Source organism: Melanotaenia boesemani, chromosome 4 (genome assembly GCF_017639745.1).
Source record: "Melanotaenia boesemani isolate fMelBoe1 chromosome 4, fMelBoe1.pri, whole genome shotgun sequence".
Classification (NCBI taxonomy): Eukaryota; Metazoa; Chordata; class Actinopteri; order Atheriniformes; family Melanotaeniidae; genus Melanotaenia; species Melanotaenia boesemani.
The window spans coordinates 21,888,127-21,908,750 of NC_055685.1; the positions used below are offsets into that span (position 1 = coordinate 21,888,127).

Below are 20,624 nucleotides of genomic sequence, written 5' to 3' on the forward strand. Positions count from 1 at the left end.
GTATTTAAACAGTGTTTGTATATGTACAGTCGGTGCCTCAGGTGTTTGAACACACACATACTGTATATATTTGTTCTTCCCAGCTGAGCCCTTTCTTTTTCCTTTTGCCATGATGCAAACACACATTTACACATAAGTGCACACAGTGATAACAACAGACTCTCAACAACACAGTACATTTGTTTAATTTATGTCATACTTTTACGACAACAAACACATACACATCAAATGGGATTAGTGACTGAGTAAATGTACTTAATTATGGTTGGATGTGTGGAACGAACTTCATGAAAAACTCATGTTTGTTTAAAAAAACATTTTCTGTATATGTGAAATATGTTTTTTGTGCAAATCAAAGCCAAGTACACTCAGAAAAAAAAGAAATGTTGCAGCACAGCAGTGTTAATGCTGAATTAGTGTGCCATCCACTGGCATGTTTTTGACCATAATCCACCTCCTCATGGAGCAGCAACATTCCTTTACATTCCTGTCAGCTCTGTCTGGAGCTGGCGCTATGTTTCCATAACGCTGTTATACACGCCTGACCAGCAAATCCAGGAGATTTGCTGTGGGATTTAGAACTTGTCTTCTGGCAGGCAAATGAAGATGATCAATACTGTTCATTCCAACACTCCAGTGATGGTTGGGAATTGTGTTGGTGCTCTGTACCTCATCCAACAAGTGAATGAAGGGTCAAACAGCTGGCTGCACTCACAAATTTCATTAAAAATCTTCTATGCATTAAGATTTACTTCAATATCCTGAAGGCCAGCGTGCATCTCAGCAGTTAAACAAGTCCAAAACCTGAAACAGTTGAATCTGTTGAATTTGTGACGAGCAGTATAATCACACACTGCTGACCTTGCCAAAGATGATTTGCAATGGAACCAGTAGAATTATACCTGACAGTCAAGGAATTACTGAAACTCATTTGCCTGGTTGTGTTTGTTCCATGCAGGCCAGCCTCAAACAGATCCATGACTCTATCCTTCACTGGTCCAGTCAGCTGTGGCATTGTGAACAATTGCAAGGAAGATCTCATTTTATGGTCCTTTTTTATCCCTTGATCACACAATTCCTATTTATGGTCAGAGTGTTTGTCAGCTCACTTTGGAACTGAGCAGTGCTCAATTTGTGACAAAATCTAGGCTTTTTTTTCTGTTACAATTAGAAGAAATTACCTTTTCATTTTTCAGACATTACCCTCAGTGAAGGAGTTAAAGCACTGATATTGAAAAAAAAATAACCATTTGAAAAGCAAGACTGTTGAGTAACAGAAAATGTAAATGAGCGCCTACAGGAGAATGGCCTTCTTGGCTTGTGATGACTGACTTCTACTAGAATTGCTTCGGAGGTCAACTTGACGGGTCAGGTCACAAGTTAAAGAGTCTATAAGTGGTGACTCAGTTGTCTTAATTGTTTGTGCCCCTAAGTGGTTGCCATGATATATCCCCTTCTTGTGGCATCTCTGCTCTGTCTGTTTGAAACAAGAACATAAAATATAGCGGATTCCAGCAAAACAAAACATCTCTTCAGGGAGTTACAGTTTGCTGCACTCCTTCTGTGGTTAGCATTGACAGTTTTCTTCTCTTTTATCCAAAGCTACCAAACACTAATGACTATCCGAAACAACTATTTTCTACTGTCTGGCTGAAATGTTGGGTTTCACTGAACTCATGACAGTAAGTGTGCATCATGATGAGAATACTTACTAAAAGATGGATTTTATTTGTGCATTAGAATGTGTTGTGGATATTGGTCAACTGGAGTCTATGACAAAAAGATGACCAGTTATGTTAAATTTTAGGGTACTCGGCTGTACTGCCTGTTCACAGATAAGCTCAGATGTAAGCTAATTTGTTGACATTAATAAAGATTTTAAACAAACAAAAAAGAGAAAAGTTGTCTTGTCCTGCAGGGGCTCTTCGGTGTTCAGCAGATAATTGGAGAAAAAATTTACTGTCAAAGAATCCAAAATAACTTTCTCCACATTATTTACACAAAGTCAGCAAAATATTTCAGCCACGTCTTAGATTCCTTATAAGGTATTATGGGCTTATAAGAGCCCATTGTATTGTTTGAGTAGCTGTAGCTAAAAAGTGGCTTTACAGTAGTCTACTTGTCCAGTTTTATAAACATATCATACACACGATAAGCAAATGAATATATTTATAATGTATATATATATATATGCTGTTATACCATGGTCTGGGTGAATACTCGATTCTGATTGGCTGGAGGGTGTCCATTAAAAAGTGATAATGGACACCTATAAAAGAAGTTCCGGCCAAATAGCCTTATTGCTGTAAATTATTGCGCTGACTAAACGGTAGTTGGTAACCGTGGCAACAGAAACTCAGACGCTGGGCTGCAGACGCAACACATCAGAGCAGCCTGCAAGCTTATTGAACATGTAGGACTTTGACTGTTTGAAACAAAATGTTGCATCATCCTCTGGATACACACAAACTATAAGAGCTGCACCTGCCCTCTGAAATGACACTTTGTGTCACGTAACATAACGTTAAGAAAACATCTCTCTTCCCTCCACTGATCAGGTCTAATTCAACAGCTGCGGCTGTCCGAGTTGCAGGTCCTGTGTTAGAGCCGGTAAAGAGTTGCCGCTGGAGACACGCCAGATCACGTCTGTGACAGGGCATAGCTATGAAAGCAGACTGCAGGCTTATTGAACGATGTAGGAAACTATCTGTGGACTTTGACTGTTTGAAACAAAATGCGGCATCATCCTGTGGACACACACAAGCTGTAAGAGCTTCATCCGCCCTCTGAAATGTTTGTGTCAAGTAACATTCTGCGGCTGACTGAGCTGCAGGTTCTGCGTTGGAGCCGGTTACCTTGGCAACGCGTCACAACAAAATAGTCCACTCAGCCACTTCTTGTAAAAAACTTACAATATTACCGGTGAAAAACAACATTAACGCATTAATAATTTATTTAATATTTTTTTCTTTCTTAATGCCCTCCAATTAATTAATTTAAATTAATGGATGACGAGGAGGCGTGAACCATCCGACACAAAGTCCATTAATTTATGATAATGGCCACCTCGGAGGGCATTATCCCTTACTTAACTGACCTTCTCTTGGGTAACCGTGAGATGTCCAACGATCAGTAAATGCAGCATGTAATGTATGTTGTTCTAAATCATCTCTACCCTGTTCTAGATCAGAATTCAGAATTTGTATATCAATATCTCCCCAATCATCTCCGTGGGGATAATTTCTGTCCTAAAACCAGCAGATAGGATGACTGAAGTCAAAGAGCCAACATTGAGAAGAAACTCTGATAAAACTGATGACCTGGATGAAAACAGGTTTTTCCTTTTATTATTGAAGGGTTTGTGCAGCAGTGATATAAGTCATACAGCAGCATCACCCAAAGTAAACATTTACTGATAAAATAGATCATTGGCTGTTTGTTTTGCACACTTTTCTTAACTTTTTTACACTTTTTTCTGGTCAGTGCTCCTGCCTGGCCCCCCATCAGAACTTTTCTAGACTCGTCCCTGAATAGCTGAAATATAAATCCTGTCTACAGCTACATCCTTTTTCATCTACTGTGTTAAAGAAGGTCCTGCCAAAAACAACTTTTTGAGGTAAACATGTGAACCATGAACCACTAGTTTCTCCTTCTCAGCTAAAAGATAAACAAACGCAACAAGAGAAAAGCCGATCAGCTGATCACCGACAGCTATCGCTGCACAGAGACAACCAGAGGTCCACTTGGTGCAAAACTTAGCTAGGCTGTTGCAAGTTTATAAAAGAATGCGGGAAAAGAGCGGGTATGAGTCACTAATTAGGGAGTGTGGTCAAACACCCCCATTCTCCACGGAGGCGACGTCCATGGGTTGCGCCATGGATGCTATGTTTATTCTCAAGTCTATTTATAGAACCACCCTTCCATCGTGGTTTTATATGTCCCGCCGCCATAACAGAGAAATTACGGATGTATGGGGCTTGTCATGCCGCATATGCGTTAATTGCATTAAAATTTTTAACACAATAAATTACATAAATTACTTATTTTTGACAGCCCTAATATATATATATGAAATTAATATGTATATTCCTCCATGTCTCATCCTGCTGCAGCAGTGTGTCTTTGATGTAATCAGGAGAGAGCGAGTTTATTAAAATGAAAGTTTTCTGTCTGGCACATTTCTCTTTGTCCATCAAAACACGTTTGGAAACTGCTCCCAAAAAACAACGAAAAGCATAGTTTTTTTTTGTTTTGTTTTGTTTTTTTTTTGTTTTTTTTTAAACTAATGCGGTTTTATCCTGGTGGATTTAAATTTTGAGGCATGGCAGCAAAGGTAAAACATTTTATGACTATGTTTTACAAACATGAAGAATAAATGCAGCCTTCTTTTACCTTCCGTCAGCCCAGCTAAATAAAACTTTTTTAGAGCTGCAAATGTTATGTTATGTTTGAAAAAAGACAACTTGTAATTTATGATAAATATCTACTATAAGGGGATTTGCTGTCATTTTTGAAGAACCATATTTTAATTTCTATTTTTAGGTTTTAAAGTAAAGAAAAACATAAAACATTAGCAAAGAGAGGATAGACAGACTTTCTTCTATGGGATGTAGATATTTGTGGAAAATGTATAAAAAAAAGTAAATATAAAAGAAACAAAACAGATAGTTTACAACCTAATGACCAGAAAAATAGATTGAATTTTTTTATACCTATATTTAAAAGCATTAGTTAGTTCTTTAGCATATTTGGCCATGTATTGAGAGCAGTTGTGGAAGGTCCAGAGAGCCAATTGCAACTCTAGAGCCACAGGTTTCAGACCCCTGATTTAGAGTTTGTAGACCAAAATTTACTGCATTTTCTTCATATTGCAGTAGGCTTTCTATATAAGGAAAAGGACATTTTGCGCATAACAATATGATTAATCACAACATGTCATGCAATTATTCTTTTAATCATTGTCCAGCACTAATATATATATTCTGTCACAGCCAAATTAAACTTAACTAATGAAGATTTAAGATGTTAAACCAACTACTATTGTTGCAGAGGAACAAGAAAAATACATTCTCTGGGGTGGTGAAGAGGGAAAAAGAAACTGTAGACAGACAATAACATTAATGATCCATTCTATTAGCTGCTGCAGAGGACTGATAACACATAAAATATTCCTCGGATCCAAAAGAGATGTTGGATAAAGACAATAGAAGAGCAGAAACATTCAGGGTAATTGATAGGATTTATGTTTCTTTTTTAAATAACGGGTTTAAGAATAGAGGAAATTCAGGGAGACAAGTAAAAAAAAAAAAAAAAACTGCAGAAGATAAGAGGTAATTTTGCTATCCAGTCGGAGTGGGAAGGACATTTTTCTATTGAGGAGCAGCAGAAAGAGAGGAGTCAAGGCCAGGTGAAAGGATGACGAAGCTGGGGAGTGGAAAGTTAAGTGGCTGCTTGTAACAGAGCACAAGCTGGCGAGTGTGCATAGACCATAGCCCTGCAGATATGGCACATGGCTCCCGAGGAGCCTTAAATGCCACGACCAGAACTAGGAATTTGATGTGAACAGCCACTGGCAGCATGTGGGAAAGAAGCAGGGATGAGGAACAAGGAACAAAAGTGAGGCTGCTCAAGAGAATACTGTAGTATCAGCAGATCAGAGAGGAAATGAAAAAGACTGGGCAGCATACTACATGAAACACAGTTTAAACTTCTATCTCCGAGTGTAGAGCAAGTTTTTGTTTTTTAAACCTAAACATGGAGCCAGATTGAGATTTGGTAGAAATTGTGGATGCTGAAAGTTTGTCTAGAAAAAGAAGTTTTTTTGAAAATGAGAAATTTAGTAAAAAGAGCAATGAATTGATTCATTTCTGGGTACAGCTGAATGTCTGTGATAAGTTTGAGGGATTGTAATGTTACATGTTTTATCATTTTTGGCTTTTGAAGAATCTGTTAAGATTTTGATATTGATCATGCATTTTTTTGGCCTTTGTTGCCATGTTTCTGTGCAGTTTTGTTGTTGAATAAATGGATATGAATTCATGTTGAAAACCACATACACCATTGATGTGGGACACAAGAAAGCAACTTGCTTAAGATGAATGCTAATGTACATAAACAACATGTAGAGCCGTGATTATTAGAGTTGCTAATTGGCAACAATGATATTCAAAACATGCAGCATATTCCTAAGATCGGAAATCAAACATAAATTAAATGGGTTACACTTGCATTAACAGTGGAAGCAGAAACCAAAATCAAGAACAGGTTGGCATTAGTGAGCTGATACAAGCAGAGAGAAATTAATTAATGCTGAAAAGCGAGAATCTTCAGTAACTCATTTAGAAAAACCATGAGGTTCTTTTTTACAGTGCAAGCTACATAAATTTGGATAATTGTCTCGAGAACAAACCAGCAATGAGTCATCGTTACATAAAGTAAAAATGAGTGGGCCCAGAACAGAAGAAAAGTGGAAGAGCAAAGAGCAGCTGACTGACAATTATGTTGTCAGACACACTGAGACCAGTTTGAAAGGTGTGAATTCACTGTTTAAAAAAAACTATCCAAAACAAATTTAAATTTACAGATTACAGTGGATTCAACGAATAAGCCTGTTGGAGCCCAAGAAATACATCTTTATCCAACTTCGATATAATTTCTTGTAAGACCAAATAATTGCCTGCCATACCTTCAGATAACCTTTAACAAGTGGGACTTGCTATTGATTTCACATGAGTAGTGGGTAGGTAGACAAATCTGGGTGTATTTTGTTTACTGACACAGTGAGTGTGTGGGTACTTACAGTTTGACATGTTTACGGCAGGGCACAGAGTTTCTCATGCAGGTGCCGGTCAGGATGTCTACATTGTCGACAATAACAAAAGGTTTTTCTTCCAGTGTGACAATGGAGAGGTGGTTTTCATCAGCATCCTCGTCCCCATAGGCGTTATACCTTGGCCACACTGGGAACATCAATGACAATGTCCCATTCTCCCATCGGCCCATCTGTATGTGCACAAACCCACGAAAATCAGAATCAGGCATCTTAATTAAGTGCTTTAATTTATTTTTATTTTAATTCCCTTGCTTCCTTTTTTCTAAAGAAATTCTATATTCATTTGTCACCTTCTCCCATTTCCTTTCACTGTTCAGGACGATGACAACCAATTTAGGGTTGGCCTGGTAACCATCTGGAGTAAAGGACAGATCTCGCCCGTCATTCCACACATGCATCATGTGCCTGAAACACATGGGAAAAGAGAGAGTAGGAAGCTGTGGTTTTGCATCTGTCATAGTGTTTATATGTGTTCACGAGAGCAGATACATTTGCAAAAACAAGCACTCAGTAATCACTGCAAGAGTATCCTCTTTAAATCAATGCTGTCTTCACCCACTGTATGTGCATGCATGCCTGACTGTGTATTTGTGTGTGCATCTATTGTGAGTGGGAGGGTGAAGAGTCAGAGGCCACATATCTCTTCCATCAACATTCTGCATGGACTTCTCCACAGATAAATGCCTGAAAGACAAGTCACTGGTGCAACGAGGCTGCCCTCACTCTCTTACTCACTACAGCTATCCCGCATACGCAAACAGATCCTTTGCTGAAACATTTACACACTCGCTACAGTGAAGCAGTATAGAGTATTAAAACAGCCAGTATTGCACCCTGTGATATGGGATTAGGAGTACACTAAGTGATGGTCTAGGTGTTTTGACTTGAATAACAGCAACAATTTCCACTGGGTGGGGGGTTGTTGTTAAAAGGCCAAGGAACAGCACATGTCCTGTATTCTGTTTTATTAGAGAGGTTTCATACATATTTAGACTGTCCAAACATGGGTTTCCAGATTACTGAAATGCCATCTGACTAAAACCAAAAATCTTCTTCATAAAATGTTTGATTTTAGCACAAAATGAATCTTTTATTAATACTGTCAAGTCTTGAAGTTATTTAAACACACACTTCCTTAGTCTAAAACTGAAACAGTGCTTCTGCACTCATGTGATGATATCTGGTAACAGGACCATAAAAGATTCACATATAAACACAAATATTTGGACAGGAAGTCAAAATGCATAAGAAGAATCATTTGAGGGCTGCTTAGCATGCACCCTGCAGGTAAAAACAGATAATTACGCTCCATTCAAACAGGTGGAATTTTATGTTGTCTCATCTGCAGGAGAGACATTAGAGTCGACACAAAGACTGCTGTTGGACAGTGGATTCGAAAGAGGCACAGTTTTTACATAGACCTGGAAGCAGGCCTGTTTTTATGCTATTTCAAAGCAGGATCCACTCACACTGTGAAAAAAAGTAAATATAATGTCCCTCTCTTCCTCGCTTGTAGGCACTACAAAACTACCAAACACCTCTGATGTGGGTCTTTCAACAAACACAAGTAATTGAATATAAACCTACACAGTTACACATAAGTGATGCGTCTGTGCTCCATAACTGATTTGGACTTTAGTATAGACTATAATGATTTAATCTATTAGCAATGTTTTGAGACATATATATGTGTGTGTGTATTTGTTTTGGGTTTTTTGTGTGTTTTTTGTGTTAATGTTCATTGTGCAGCAGGTGATGCCCTTGTCGCAGCAAATTGTCACGGCTGAATACATATAGCGGAAACACTGTTGGAGTCTATTCTGGGAAACTGCTGTCTCTTCCTGTTTGAGCTTTGTTACCATTTTTGGAGAAAGTTTTTGATCTGAACGAACGAGGCTGGTGTGTTTTTGAAGCACAAACAATAAGCAAATTCTACTTGACATATTCATATCATATTTTCATGTATATTCACATTTTTATCGATGTGTACGCTCATATTAAGATGTAATTCAAAGTAGTTTTAAATCAAAATGTATTGCTACATCACACTGGTTCATTGATTTCTAAATAACTAAGCTAAATTATTTATGATTAAAAGTGCATTTTTAAGTAGTAGTTTTATGTATTAGTTGTAATTCTTAGAGAAGCCATTATGTGAGCGCATGAATAAAGAATAAAGACTGGCTCTTCCAAAATTCTTTTATGGCAGTGAGCTTTTTTTTTTTTTTTTTTCAGAAACAAGTGACAGCTTAGGGGTTTGCATGGTACACTGGTTACATCGGAAAGAATAACCTTTTGAAATTTACAAAGGACAGACCTCAACAAAAAGCTGCACCTTTGTGAAGCCCAGATACTCCGAGCTAGAGTCTAGGATATTAATTCCTGTCAAGCAAGAATGACAGGGAATCTAGCAAGTTTGATGATGTCTTTTAAATGCCAGATTATGTTGTCCTATTCCTTCATCTCAACCTCATGCTGTTTATATGCACACTGCGGATAGATTGAATACAGACTAATGCATGCAGAATTCTGATCACAGCTTCACTACTTCTAAATCAGGGTAGGGAAATCCAACCTGTCAGGTCATTATCACAAAAACTGGAGCTGTTTTGACTAATATGCAAATTCCATCTAATAACTTACCAAAACAGATGAGGTAACCCTCACTGAGAAAATGAAGCTTTCTCAGAAAAATATCAGAGGTCCTTTTGAGATGTTGGTAATATTGGATCAACCAGTCAACAACAGCAGAACTCTATATGCCTTGATGTATACTGTAATGGTGTATTATGGGAAAAAGATGGGATGATAAAGTCATAACGGGGAAAATCACATTGTGGCTCTTATTCTAATGAGGCAACTCATAAGTCACTATTGATGTGCAGAGCCTAGCAGCATGACCTTTATGTTGTAGTTAGTTTAGTGTAGATGTCTGAATTTATAATCACATTTTAGCCACTGCATGGTTCATATTCATGATACAGGCACAATATCACAGCACAAACCTGACAGAAAGCATTATGACTAACAGTACTGTGATTTGCATTTAAATTTGTGGATATTCAGTGTGTGCCTGCACGCATGCCCCTGTGTCCTCCTTTTTTTGTTTGAAGGAAGTGATTAGATTCTCATCACACAGACTTCAGAGAAGAGTACACACTCAAGAATACTTTGTGCACATAACTGTGAGGACATCGACTAACATATATGTGCCACCTACAAGGAAAAAGAGAGAGAGAGAGAACAAAGCTAGTAAAATCAGCTTTAATCCTGACTTAATGACAGCGAGTCCCAACATGATGTGAAGCAGGTGCACGCACAGCAATAAACGCACACCAGACACTTTACTAGGCTCTAGTTAACACAGAGCAACAACAACATGGAGGTCTGCCGGAGGTTCGCTTTTTTTGTCTCCTGTCTGAAGAGGCACAATAGGCTTATAAACTGAACAGTCCTTTGCACAGAAGCTGATACTGTTAAATGTCATTAGAAATCACAGTGGTTAATATCGCTGTCATCTCTGCTTCTTTGCTCCATACTACCCCTCTCATTAGAACATTAAAAAGAGTTACGTAAGACTGCTGAACACTCAGATACAAAGACAAACAGAGTTATGCAAGTCCCTAGACCTTGATCTTCTTACACTCATCACATTCATGCACACACTCAGATACACGCACCTGCGCAGGGCACTAGGTGGGAGCTTCCCTGGGCTCCTGTCTGATGCTGTACTGTAGCAGCTGCTCTGGGCCTCTGGCAGCTCTCCCTTCTCCCGCAGCATGGAGGTGGCTCCAGAAGAAATGATGCCCACCCCATCCCGCACCCGTGTCTCCAGCGGGTACTCCCAGTCATCATAGGACACAGAGATCATACCCAGGGGAAATACCTGAGAGGAGAGGAGATCTAAGAAGCAGCACATATGCTAAGCAAGACTCAATTTTACCTAATGACTTTTTTCCTCAGTTCCGAGCAGTCATATGTATTCACAGAGGTAAAACACAGACAAGTGGTTGGTTCCATGTGTCACCCTGAAATAATTCATAACAGTGATGATTATATAAGTGTAAACTGACTTTATGTTCATAAACTGAACAGTTTATCCAGGTTTTTCCTTTGCCTTGCAATTTTTAATAATAAGAAATCCAACTTTATCTGTATAAATCTGTCAATCTGATCCAGTATATTTAGTTTTTTATTTAAGTTTGTCATTGACTATAATGAGATCTAGTCAAACTCTAGTATAAACATTTATGTCAAGTCAAATGACAGCAGAAGGAAATTACATATTTGAGAAGATTTGAGAAAAGGGTAAGCAGACTGTGAATAAGATGATATAATTCTGTATCTAATGTGTTTTGGTTTATGTGTTTTTAGTTCTACTTTAATGTTACTACTTTGTGCTGATCTCTCATTATGTCTGTAGCAGGGTTTAGATCAGGTTGTCTGTTTTGCCAAATGACTTGTATTGTTTCAGGCTGATCCTTTCAATTAGTCTTGTTTTCCGTTCTCTGTCTTACACCTGGAATCAGTAAGCTTATCACCATCACCTGTCCTGTTTAACTCACCAGCTTCCCCAGTAAAAATTCTCCCTGGTTTCCCTTTCTCAGTGCCATTTCCTTGTCTGTGCTGTTTTAAGTTGCCACTGTTGGTTTGTCAGTCTTGCTGTTCACTTCTGCCTGGGTTTTGTTTCTTATTTGTTTAGTTTTGTTGTTGTTTTTTTATGGTTTTACCCTCCTGTCATTGTCTTTTGCTTAATACATAAAGCCTTTTCAGTTATGTCATCTTGTTACTTCTTGTCTGCTCAGTCCTGCATTTGGATCCTTTTCCTTTAAGATGATGACAGAAAAACCATGTAAGCAGTGTCCAGCAGAACTGAGAATGCCACAGTTCAATATCACTTACAATTCAGATGATTCAAAGTTGTCACCTAATAGTAATAACAGAGCATTTTCTTGTTTGTTAAATTAGAAATAATTATTTTGATTTACTACTTTATAGGTCCCAGAGTTTAAAATGCACGACACCTTAGAATAAAATCCTAATTTAATACACACTGCTTACTCAAAAAGTTAGGGATATTAAGGTTTTTTACACAACATGCTCTTTTCTATGGAGCTCCCTAGGGGACACAAATTTTTTTCTTTTGTGTTAGCACGCAATTCTTTTGCATTCGCTCACAAAAAAGGGATGATCCGAGAGCAAGTACAGCCTGTTAAAGCTGTTTTGCTCAGTTTCTTTAGGTATTTCTAGTCTGCATCTGCCCCTCTCAGCATCAAGTAAACAAGCACACCTGACAATGACTTTATGTCCACGTTAACAGAGGAAGTATGTTGTTGAAATGTAATGCTTTAACAGATTAATTACAAGTGCAGGCAAAGAAGTTTGCAGTAATCAGAAATGGTTTCAAGCATCTTGCTGCTTTACTGTTTAGGCTGCTTGTGTTTAGACTGTAAAGTAAGATTGATATGATTTATTGGTCATTTACTGAATAAACTCCAATTTCCACTTACTTTCATGAATGTGAATTATTAACTGCTCAGTACAGATTATTAGGAAGACTTTAGGCTATTTGTGCAAAAAAAACATAATAATATGTGATGCTGGCTTATTAACTGCTTCAACCTAATATTACGAGGCAATCAGGCAATTAGTATCAAAAATACATGATGTTGGCTTCTGTTGAGGATGTTCTGGCTGAAAAAGGATAATTTAATCTTATTTCTTTAGACTATTTCGTCTGCACTCTGCCTCAGAAGCGTCATCTGACCGCTGTAATGTGTCATTCATAGACATGGGAAACCTGGCGAACCTATCCCCCAGGTTACTCACCGCCCGATGGCCTCTGTGTGAGAGCATAAATGCTTCCTCATCACCGTTGATGGTGTTTTGGGCCTGCTTTCTGGTTTCTATTGCCTCCTTAAGTCATCTTTTGTGTTTGTCTCTTTCCTGATGAAGGAAGTTCATTAATTTATGATAATGACCACCTCGAACAGCATTATCCTGCTTATACCATGGTCCATTAAGAAAGAAAAAAATATTAAATAAATTATTAATGCGTTAATGTTGTTTTTTACCAGTAAAATCGTAAGTTTTTCACAAGAAGGGGCTGAGTGGACAATTTCGTTGTGACGCATTGCCAAGGTAACTGGCTCTGACACAGATCCTGCAGCTCAGTCGGCCGCAGTTACCTGACACAAACATTTCAGAGGGCGAGTGAAGCTCTTACAGCATGTGTGTGTCCAGAGAATGATGCCGCATTTTGTTTCAAACAGTCGAAGTCCACAGATAGTGTCCTACATCGTTTATTAAGCCTGCAGGCTGCTTTCATAGCAATGCCCTGTCACAGACGTGATCTGGTGTGTCTCCAGCGGCAACTCTTACCCGGCTTTAACACAGAACCTGCAGCTCTGTTGGCTGCAGCTGTTGTATTAGACCAGTGGCACGCGGTCAGGGGAGGCAGGTGAGGCATATTAATATTTTCCACTGATCTGTGTTAAAAATGCATTTTCAGTATGACTCTAACACGTTTTTCACAGTTAATTAAGTAAAAATTGCCAAATTCGAGTATTTCCCGATCAAATCCAGTGCAGAAACCCCAGTGGAGGCACGGGCGAGCTGTGCCTCAGCTCTGACTGTGCCATCCAATACAAACTGGGTTGCATGACATGTGCCGTTTTCTGTTCCTCAGCATGTTGCCAATATGAACTTTACAGAAATATTTGTTACACACCATGACTCTCTACAGTCTGTGTAATGTATTTAATGTATTTGTGAGAGAAATATTCCCGTTTATCGTACAATAAAGTGCAAAGAAATGTCAGCAGGTGAGGCAAACAGTACTCTGCCTCACCTCAAGAGGGCGCACTCACACATCAACACGGTGTGTGAGTGTTGCCAACTTAGCAACCTTTTTTTGTTGTTGTTGTTGTTTTTTTTAAAGCGACTAGCAACAAATCTAGAGAATTTTTTCAGCATTGGAGACTTTTGTAGACTGATGTATAGGAAAGTAAAGCAATCAGAAGAGGCTTCCAGCAGCAGGAGATGATCACCTGTTTCATGACCAGGCTGAAAATGAAACGTTCAAAGCTGGTGCAGGATGATTTTGCGCTGGCTTACCGTCAGATAATAATGTCTATTAATGAAGAGTGTGGAAGAAAACAAGTGTTGTGAAATGTTGCAGCCTCCTAATTAGAAAACAACCTACACTTAATAAAATTAAACTAGAATAAAAGAAAATATTAACCAAAGAATTTGCTTTATTTTTATTAGTTTCGCCTTTTTAAACATTTTTAGCTTGTCTTATCGTCCATTTTCGCCTTTCCCATGACATTCCTCTCCACAGCAGCCTCCATTATTATGTACCAGGCTATTATGCACATTAGATGATGTCATTTAGCGATTTCTAGCGACTTTTAGGACAGCCAGTAGCTACTTTTCTCACTGAAGAGTTAGTAACAGTGGGTGTGTGAGTGTAATTGAAAGAGGAATGCTGATAGGATATGAAGCATTACCAGTTGCATGCTGTTGAATGAATATTGGAATAAGATGCTCTTTTTAGTTCTTACAATTGTAAATCAGTGCCTCACCAACCATAAACTTCACCGCACGTCACTGTATTAGACCTGATCAGTGGAGGGAAGGGAGATGATTGCTTAACGTTATGTCAAAGTCAAAGTCCACAGATAGTTTCCCTCATGTTCAATAAGCCTGCAGGCTGCTCTGATCTTGCGCGTCTGCAGCCTGGCATCTAAGTTCCTGTTGCCACAGTTATCAACTACCGTTTAGTCAGCGCAATAATTTACAGCAATAAGGCTATTTGGCCAGAACTTCTTTCATAGGTGTTCATTATCACTTTTTAATGGACACCCTCCAGCCAATCAGAATTGAGTATTCACCCAGACCATGCTATATATTATATTCTATTATAATTTATTATATTCTATTCTATTATATTATATTACATTATGTTATATTATATTATATTATATTATATTATATTATATTATATTATATTATATTATATTTAAGAAGATTAAATTATCCCATTTGAGCCAGAAGAGCCAAAACAGAAGCCAGCAATTAACAAAGTTAAATAGCCTAATTCAAAGTTGTGAAAATGAATGTTGCTTCTTTACTGTTTTGAAGAAGAAACAAACACAAAAAATGACTTAACACAAAAGTATTGCATGCTAACGCAAAAGAAAGAAAAGAAATCCGGGTCCCCTGGGGGGGGCGCTGTACTTTCCTAATAAGGTGGTTAACTGCAAAAGAAAAAAGTCTGTAAAAAGTGTCTGAACCATGAATCCACCCCTAAATGTTTCAGTGACAACTTGTGTTTAAACAGTTCTCTTTATCACACTGTTCACATTTTGATAAGACCAAAACAACACCTAACATGTGACATGTTATTGATACATTGACATTTTAAGTTGTGGTATACCCACCACTGGTAACTGCTTTTGTTTCAATACATTGTTTAAGATAAAGGATTACTACTGAATGAAACTACTTAAATGCACTACATTCATGATGTAATGTCAGTGTAGCATGTACTTTCTTTTATCCATTTATTTTATATATATATATTTATAGTGAAAGTAAGAACAATACAAAGTGAACTCAAGGGACTGGAATGGAACAGCTGTCCAACCATCGGAAAACAACTAATCAATGAGGCTAACCAGAGAAAAAGGTTTCAATTTGTTAGGGAACATAAAGATTGGAATTTGGAGCAATGGAAGAAGGTCATGTGTTCTGATGAGTCCAGATTTACCCTTTTCCAGAGCAATGGGAACATCAGGGTAAGAAAAGAAGCAGATGAGGTGATACACCCATCATACCTAGTGCCTGCTGTACAAGCCTGTGGGGGCAGCGCTATGATTTGGGGTTGCAGTTGGTCAAGTCTAGGTTCAGCTACATTATGTGCCCAAAGAATGAGGTCAGCTGACTACCTGAATATACTGAATGACAAGGTTATTACATCAATGGATTTTTTTCCCTTGATGGTATGGGCATATTCCAAGATGACAATGCCAGGATTCATCAGGCTCAAATTGTGAAAGAGTGGTTCAGGGAGAATGAGACACAATTTTCACCCATGGATTGGACACCACAGAGTTCAGACCTTAAACCAAATGAGAATCTTGGGATGTGCTGGACAAGGCTTTGCACAATGGTTGCATTCTCCCATCATCAATACAAAACTTGATGGAAATAAATCTTGTGACTATGCAAAAGCTTATCAAACAATGCCACATTGAATGCTACCATATTCACAGCTAAAACAGTTTTGTATGTTTGTGTGTATAAATATGTGAATATATATATATATATATATATATATATATATATATATATATATATATATATATATATATATATATATTTGAAGTGGGACTTTGACACATTAATTACAATTATTTACAAGAAAATAATGCATTAAAATGTTTTTATGCATTTAATGGCAGTTTGCATTCCAAACAAAACTGAATGTTTGTCAGTGCACGATTTCCAGTACACCAATTAAATTGATGGACACCTCAGAGCTCCGCTACAGCAGTGCTGCTAATTTGACTACTTTAGTGCTATATTTAGCGAGTTTTCAGACCCATCTAGTGACTCTATTTCAAAGAAGTGACTAGTGACAAATCTCGCCACTTTTTCTGGTGTTTTTGGAGACCTTTGGAAACTGACCTGTTTATGTCGTCTCTATGTCTCCTATGAGCAGCGCTTCTGCAGGCCCCTCCCCCGGTCTATTAGCGCCCCCAACTGCAGTCGGAGCAGGGGACGTTCACTGCTGCTCATTGACCAATCTAAACTATCTTCATAGATGTGTTCATAGCTGTGTGATGATTAGTAGATTTTACAGCTGTTTTACTAGCAAACCTACTGACAAGTTATATGACAGTAAATATGATATGAAAGGCAAACAATCTCTAACTGAAATAGGCTGCTGTTAGCAGTATTTTTACTCTTCAGCTTCACGTGACAGTGACATATGGGTCTAATTGAAATGAGACTGATAGATGTAGCTTAGTACTTAGAGCTAGCGTGTCCAAAGGAAAATACTTTTGGGTAAATATGTGCCTGTGTGGACCATAAACAACTAGTTTCCTACTTTTCAGCTGAACAATAGACAAACACAACAAGAGAGATGGTGCTAGCGACAAAAAAGTAATCAGCTGATCACTGACAGCCGTCATGATTCACAACAGGAGAGAGTGGGGAGTAGGCTGCCACGCTGCACTGTACAGTTACAAAGACCACCAGAACAGAAACGTTTGTGCAAACTATGACCAATTTTTTTTTTAAATGCAGAAAAAGTGCAGATGTTGATCCCTCTCACCAGCAGAAGTGTGGGTGTTAAAACATCCTCATCCCCCACATCTGCGATGCATTCAAATCCATCCATACAGTGAACCAGCTCACCTTTAGAAATCTCCATGCCTCCCTGCAATAAATGACGGATGCTGCGCATGTGTTAAAATTTTTAACACAATTAATTACATAGTCATCTTCTCAGCTAGTGTTTAAGAATAATCATAAGAATTTATTCTACCCTCTATTCATGTTATCTGTCCAATAAATGTCAACACATTTTTTGCTCATCTGATGAAAACTAATAAAAATCTATTTTTTTAAAATCTGACCAAACAATGTGCTCCATCTTTTTACCTTCTTTAGTATAGTTTAACCTTGCAATTTTGTGCTGATGAATAAGTAGATTTTTTTCTTCCTTACAGTTTTACATCATGCTGCCTTTTACACTGTTGTCAAGGTGCTCAAACTCAAAAAAATTCAAAGCCACTGATAACCCTGTGCCAAGGCTTAAGCATTTGCCTGCACACTATGCGAGGCATTATTTTAAGAGGGCAGCCATTGCGGCTCTGATTAATGGTACTATGGCTCATTCTGTTCTTCCTGATTAGCTTTTGATTTTAAGTTGGCTACCTTCCCATTTCATTTTTTACTTTTTTAACTGTCTTTTCCACGTAGAGTCCTGCAGTAGATATGCAGAGTGATTCTGTAGGTCTGAAGCTAAGTGAGGTCATTTTATAACTATGCTCTGGCAAGTAGGCTGATTGGAAATGACAAATTCATTTAGTGTATCACAAGTAAATATTTTTTAGTTGAGTGTCTTCTTTTTATCCACATTTTAGTTACAGTTTTTCTAGGTGTTTTTGTAGATCCTCCATAAGAGTAAACACTGCCATATGAACTCACAAATAAAACAATTATTCAGAGATGACACAATTATGAATCACTTGACATTAAAGTGATGTTGCGCAGTAGTGTCCTTATCTCTGTTGTGTACTAAACTTTGATTTTTTTTCACATTTCTATTCTATTTAGACAGCATTGATAATTTAGGTGGATGATATTTAGATGAGTGCATGTAATGCTATTAAATATCCTGCACTCGGGGCTGAGCAAATTATGTTAAGCACAGTGAAAATGTGCACTGAGCAAAACCATATGATAAGTGACTGCTTTTGTTTTTTACTAACTAAAAAATATGATTTGGTATTCTCCATGATAAACTATGTTTTTTTAGGCATCCCTTCACTATGTCTTCCATTTTAGCTGGTGAAAATTATTAAGAATACAAAACAGGTAGTAGATGATCTGCAGCAGCCTGGAACCAAAACCACTTCTTGTCTTGTCAAACCACTTAAAAGAGGCCAGCTGTCATAACATCTGGGGCTTCACTACCTCAGGAGTAAAGTCTGGATTTCCAGTGGTGAGACTGGACACAATCCAGATGTAACCAGCTCCTATCAGTCCCAAGGACCGAGCTTCATCCAGGATATATCTGCCAACGAGAGGAGACACATTCACAGCTGAAATCTGGCAGTGTGTGAAAAAGAGACACAGAGAGCATAGGAAAGTAAAAGTCACAAACACTCACACAGCCTCATCCTTGGAGCAGTACAGCAGTATAACAGGGCTTTGGATTCTCTTGAGGGCAATGTGTGATTTCGAGTTTGGGTCGCCATCTACCGCATCTAGTGTCACCACACTCTGCAGGTCCCAGCGCACAAAGCTGTAACAATACACCATTAAAAAATACATGATACTTAATCTTGTCAGCAGCCATGAATAGAGGTTAAGAATGAAAAACAATACATATTTGTTTGTGTATGTGTTGAAGAGTATATTCATTACCTGTGATCCACAGTTACCCTAAGCGTGCTGATGAATTCCTGATACCCAGGGAACTTAGAAGTGACGATGGAAAAAACATGCCAGTCATACTCCTCCATGATAGCGAGCATGAGCAGAGCCTCTTGCTGCAGGGCTGCACCAAACTGGAAGAAAGTGGACTTCTCGTCCTGCAATGACACAGCAGATGACTCAAAAAAACAGATAGAATTGAAGCAGTTTTAGTTATACAATCAGACAAACCAAGAGAGGAATGAAGATAAGCAAAAGTGTAAGTGTTGAAGAAACGATGAGTGTTGGAGTGAAATGGGAAAAAGAGGGGGAGATATAGGAAGAGTAAGAGATTCAGTCAACAAGTGCGACAAGACTGCAAGAGAGTGACTGCTGGCATCAGGGAGGCCTAATGGTCAGAGATAACTGCCTCATAACTCACAGGCTTGATTCACTTCAGCACTCAGTAGCCAACATAACAAATGGCTGTGCATTGTCTTGAAAGGGAATTGAGCGTAATACGGATACCATGCCTCCTAACACATGTTGTGTGGTGCTATAACAGTGATTTGACTAAAAAAAACATGAATGCAGAACATTATTTTACTATGGTGCACATTGCAAAAATATGAAGTATTTTAAAGCAGTGTCATTTTAAATCATAGGACATCCTTGGTAAACTATGTCTCCAAATGTTCATGATTTTACAGCATTAATTTGCAATGCCATGCTCAGCTAAATGATTTAATCTCAGTGATGGAAGGAAACTGAAGTCATGTATGAGAGGAAGAGGCAGCAATAAGCACTACAAAAACCAAAGAAGCTATTAAAATGAATGAAACCCAAAGTGAGTGTGAAATAAGTTGCTAATGATTGCAGAATGTATGTTTGCATAAAGAGTAATCTGAGCTTCCCCCTTGAGACACAACAAATAGAAACACAGCCCGTCCACCAGAGAGGAGTGAGCAAAGAGGGAGGGGGAGTAGACAGCGAGGAGAAGAAGAGGCTGAGAGGTAGAATGAGAAGGAGAAAAATGTTCCAGTCTTGTGAGTGAGATTGAGATACCTGCTGCAAAAAGAAAAGGAGTAGAGTCTTTGGAGAAAAACTGAACGAGTCACCAACATCAAATCTCATCACTATGTCCACTTCTTCACATGGAGATACCACATCCACACATGCATGCTCCAACACCCTTTTAGTAGAGGCCAGCAATGTGACACATTAAACTTCAAAGCCCCCAGAAGCACACATGGAGAATCAGCTGTCAGCCCCCATCCTCTCTTGTGTTATTGTGTGTGTTTTTATACATGTACGTGTATGTGTATGTATGTTTATATAGGCGTGCAAAACTTATATTGAGGCTCTACTTGTGTCCCTTAGTTGAACAAAATCCCGCAGTTCCGGCCATCACACACTTAAAGCAGGTCCCTTGGAGATTTAACTTCCCTTACTTCACTGCTACAAAAAAGGAGAAAAGTGGGGAGGAGAGAGCATGAAATTGTACTTCAAAAAGATCTATCTTACTGTTTTCTTCTATGTATGTGTGTGTGTGTGTGTGTGTGTGTGTGTGTGTGTGTGTGTGTGTGTGTGTGTGTGTGTGTGCAACTGTAGGTGCAAGTTTGGCTTTATATTTCACTTG

The 20,624-nt window shown here is 38.4% G+C and overlaps 1 protein-coding gene across 1 annotated transcript in view; it reads right to left on the bottom strand.

Annotated features, from left to right (window-relative positions):
* Window positions 1-20,624, bottom strand: part of grin2ab (glutamate receptor, ionotropic, N-methyl D-aspartate 2A, b) — a 114,828-nt gene that overhangs the window by 23,557 nt on the left and 70,647 nt on the right. The window contains exons 5-10 of the mRNA XM_041982280.1: window positions 18,998-19,164; window positions 18,741-18,875; window positions 18,545-18,644; window positions 10,513-10,718; window positions 7,123-7,237; window positions 6,800-7,002 (exon numbers count right to left, since the gene is read on the bottom strand). Coding sequence (XP_041838214.1) covers window positions 6,800-7,002; window positions 7,123-7,237; window positions 10,513-10,718; window positions 18,545-18,644; window positions 18,741-18,875; window positions 18,998-19,164 — 926 coding nt within the window. The remainder of the gene's footprint in view (window positions 1-6,799; window positions 7,003-7,122; window positions 7,238-10,512; window positions 10,719-18,544; window positions 18,645-18,740; window positions 18,876-18,997; window positions 19,165-20,624) is intronic.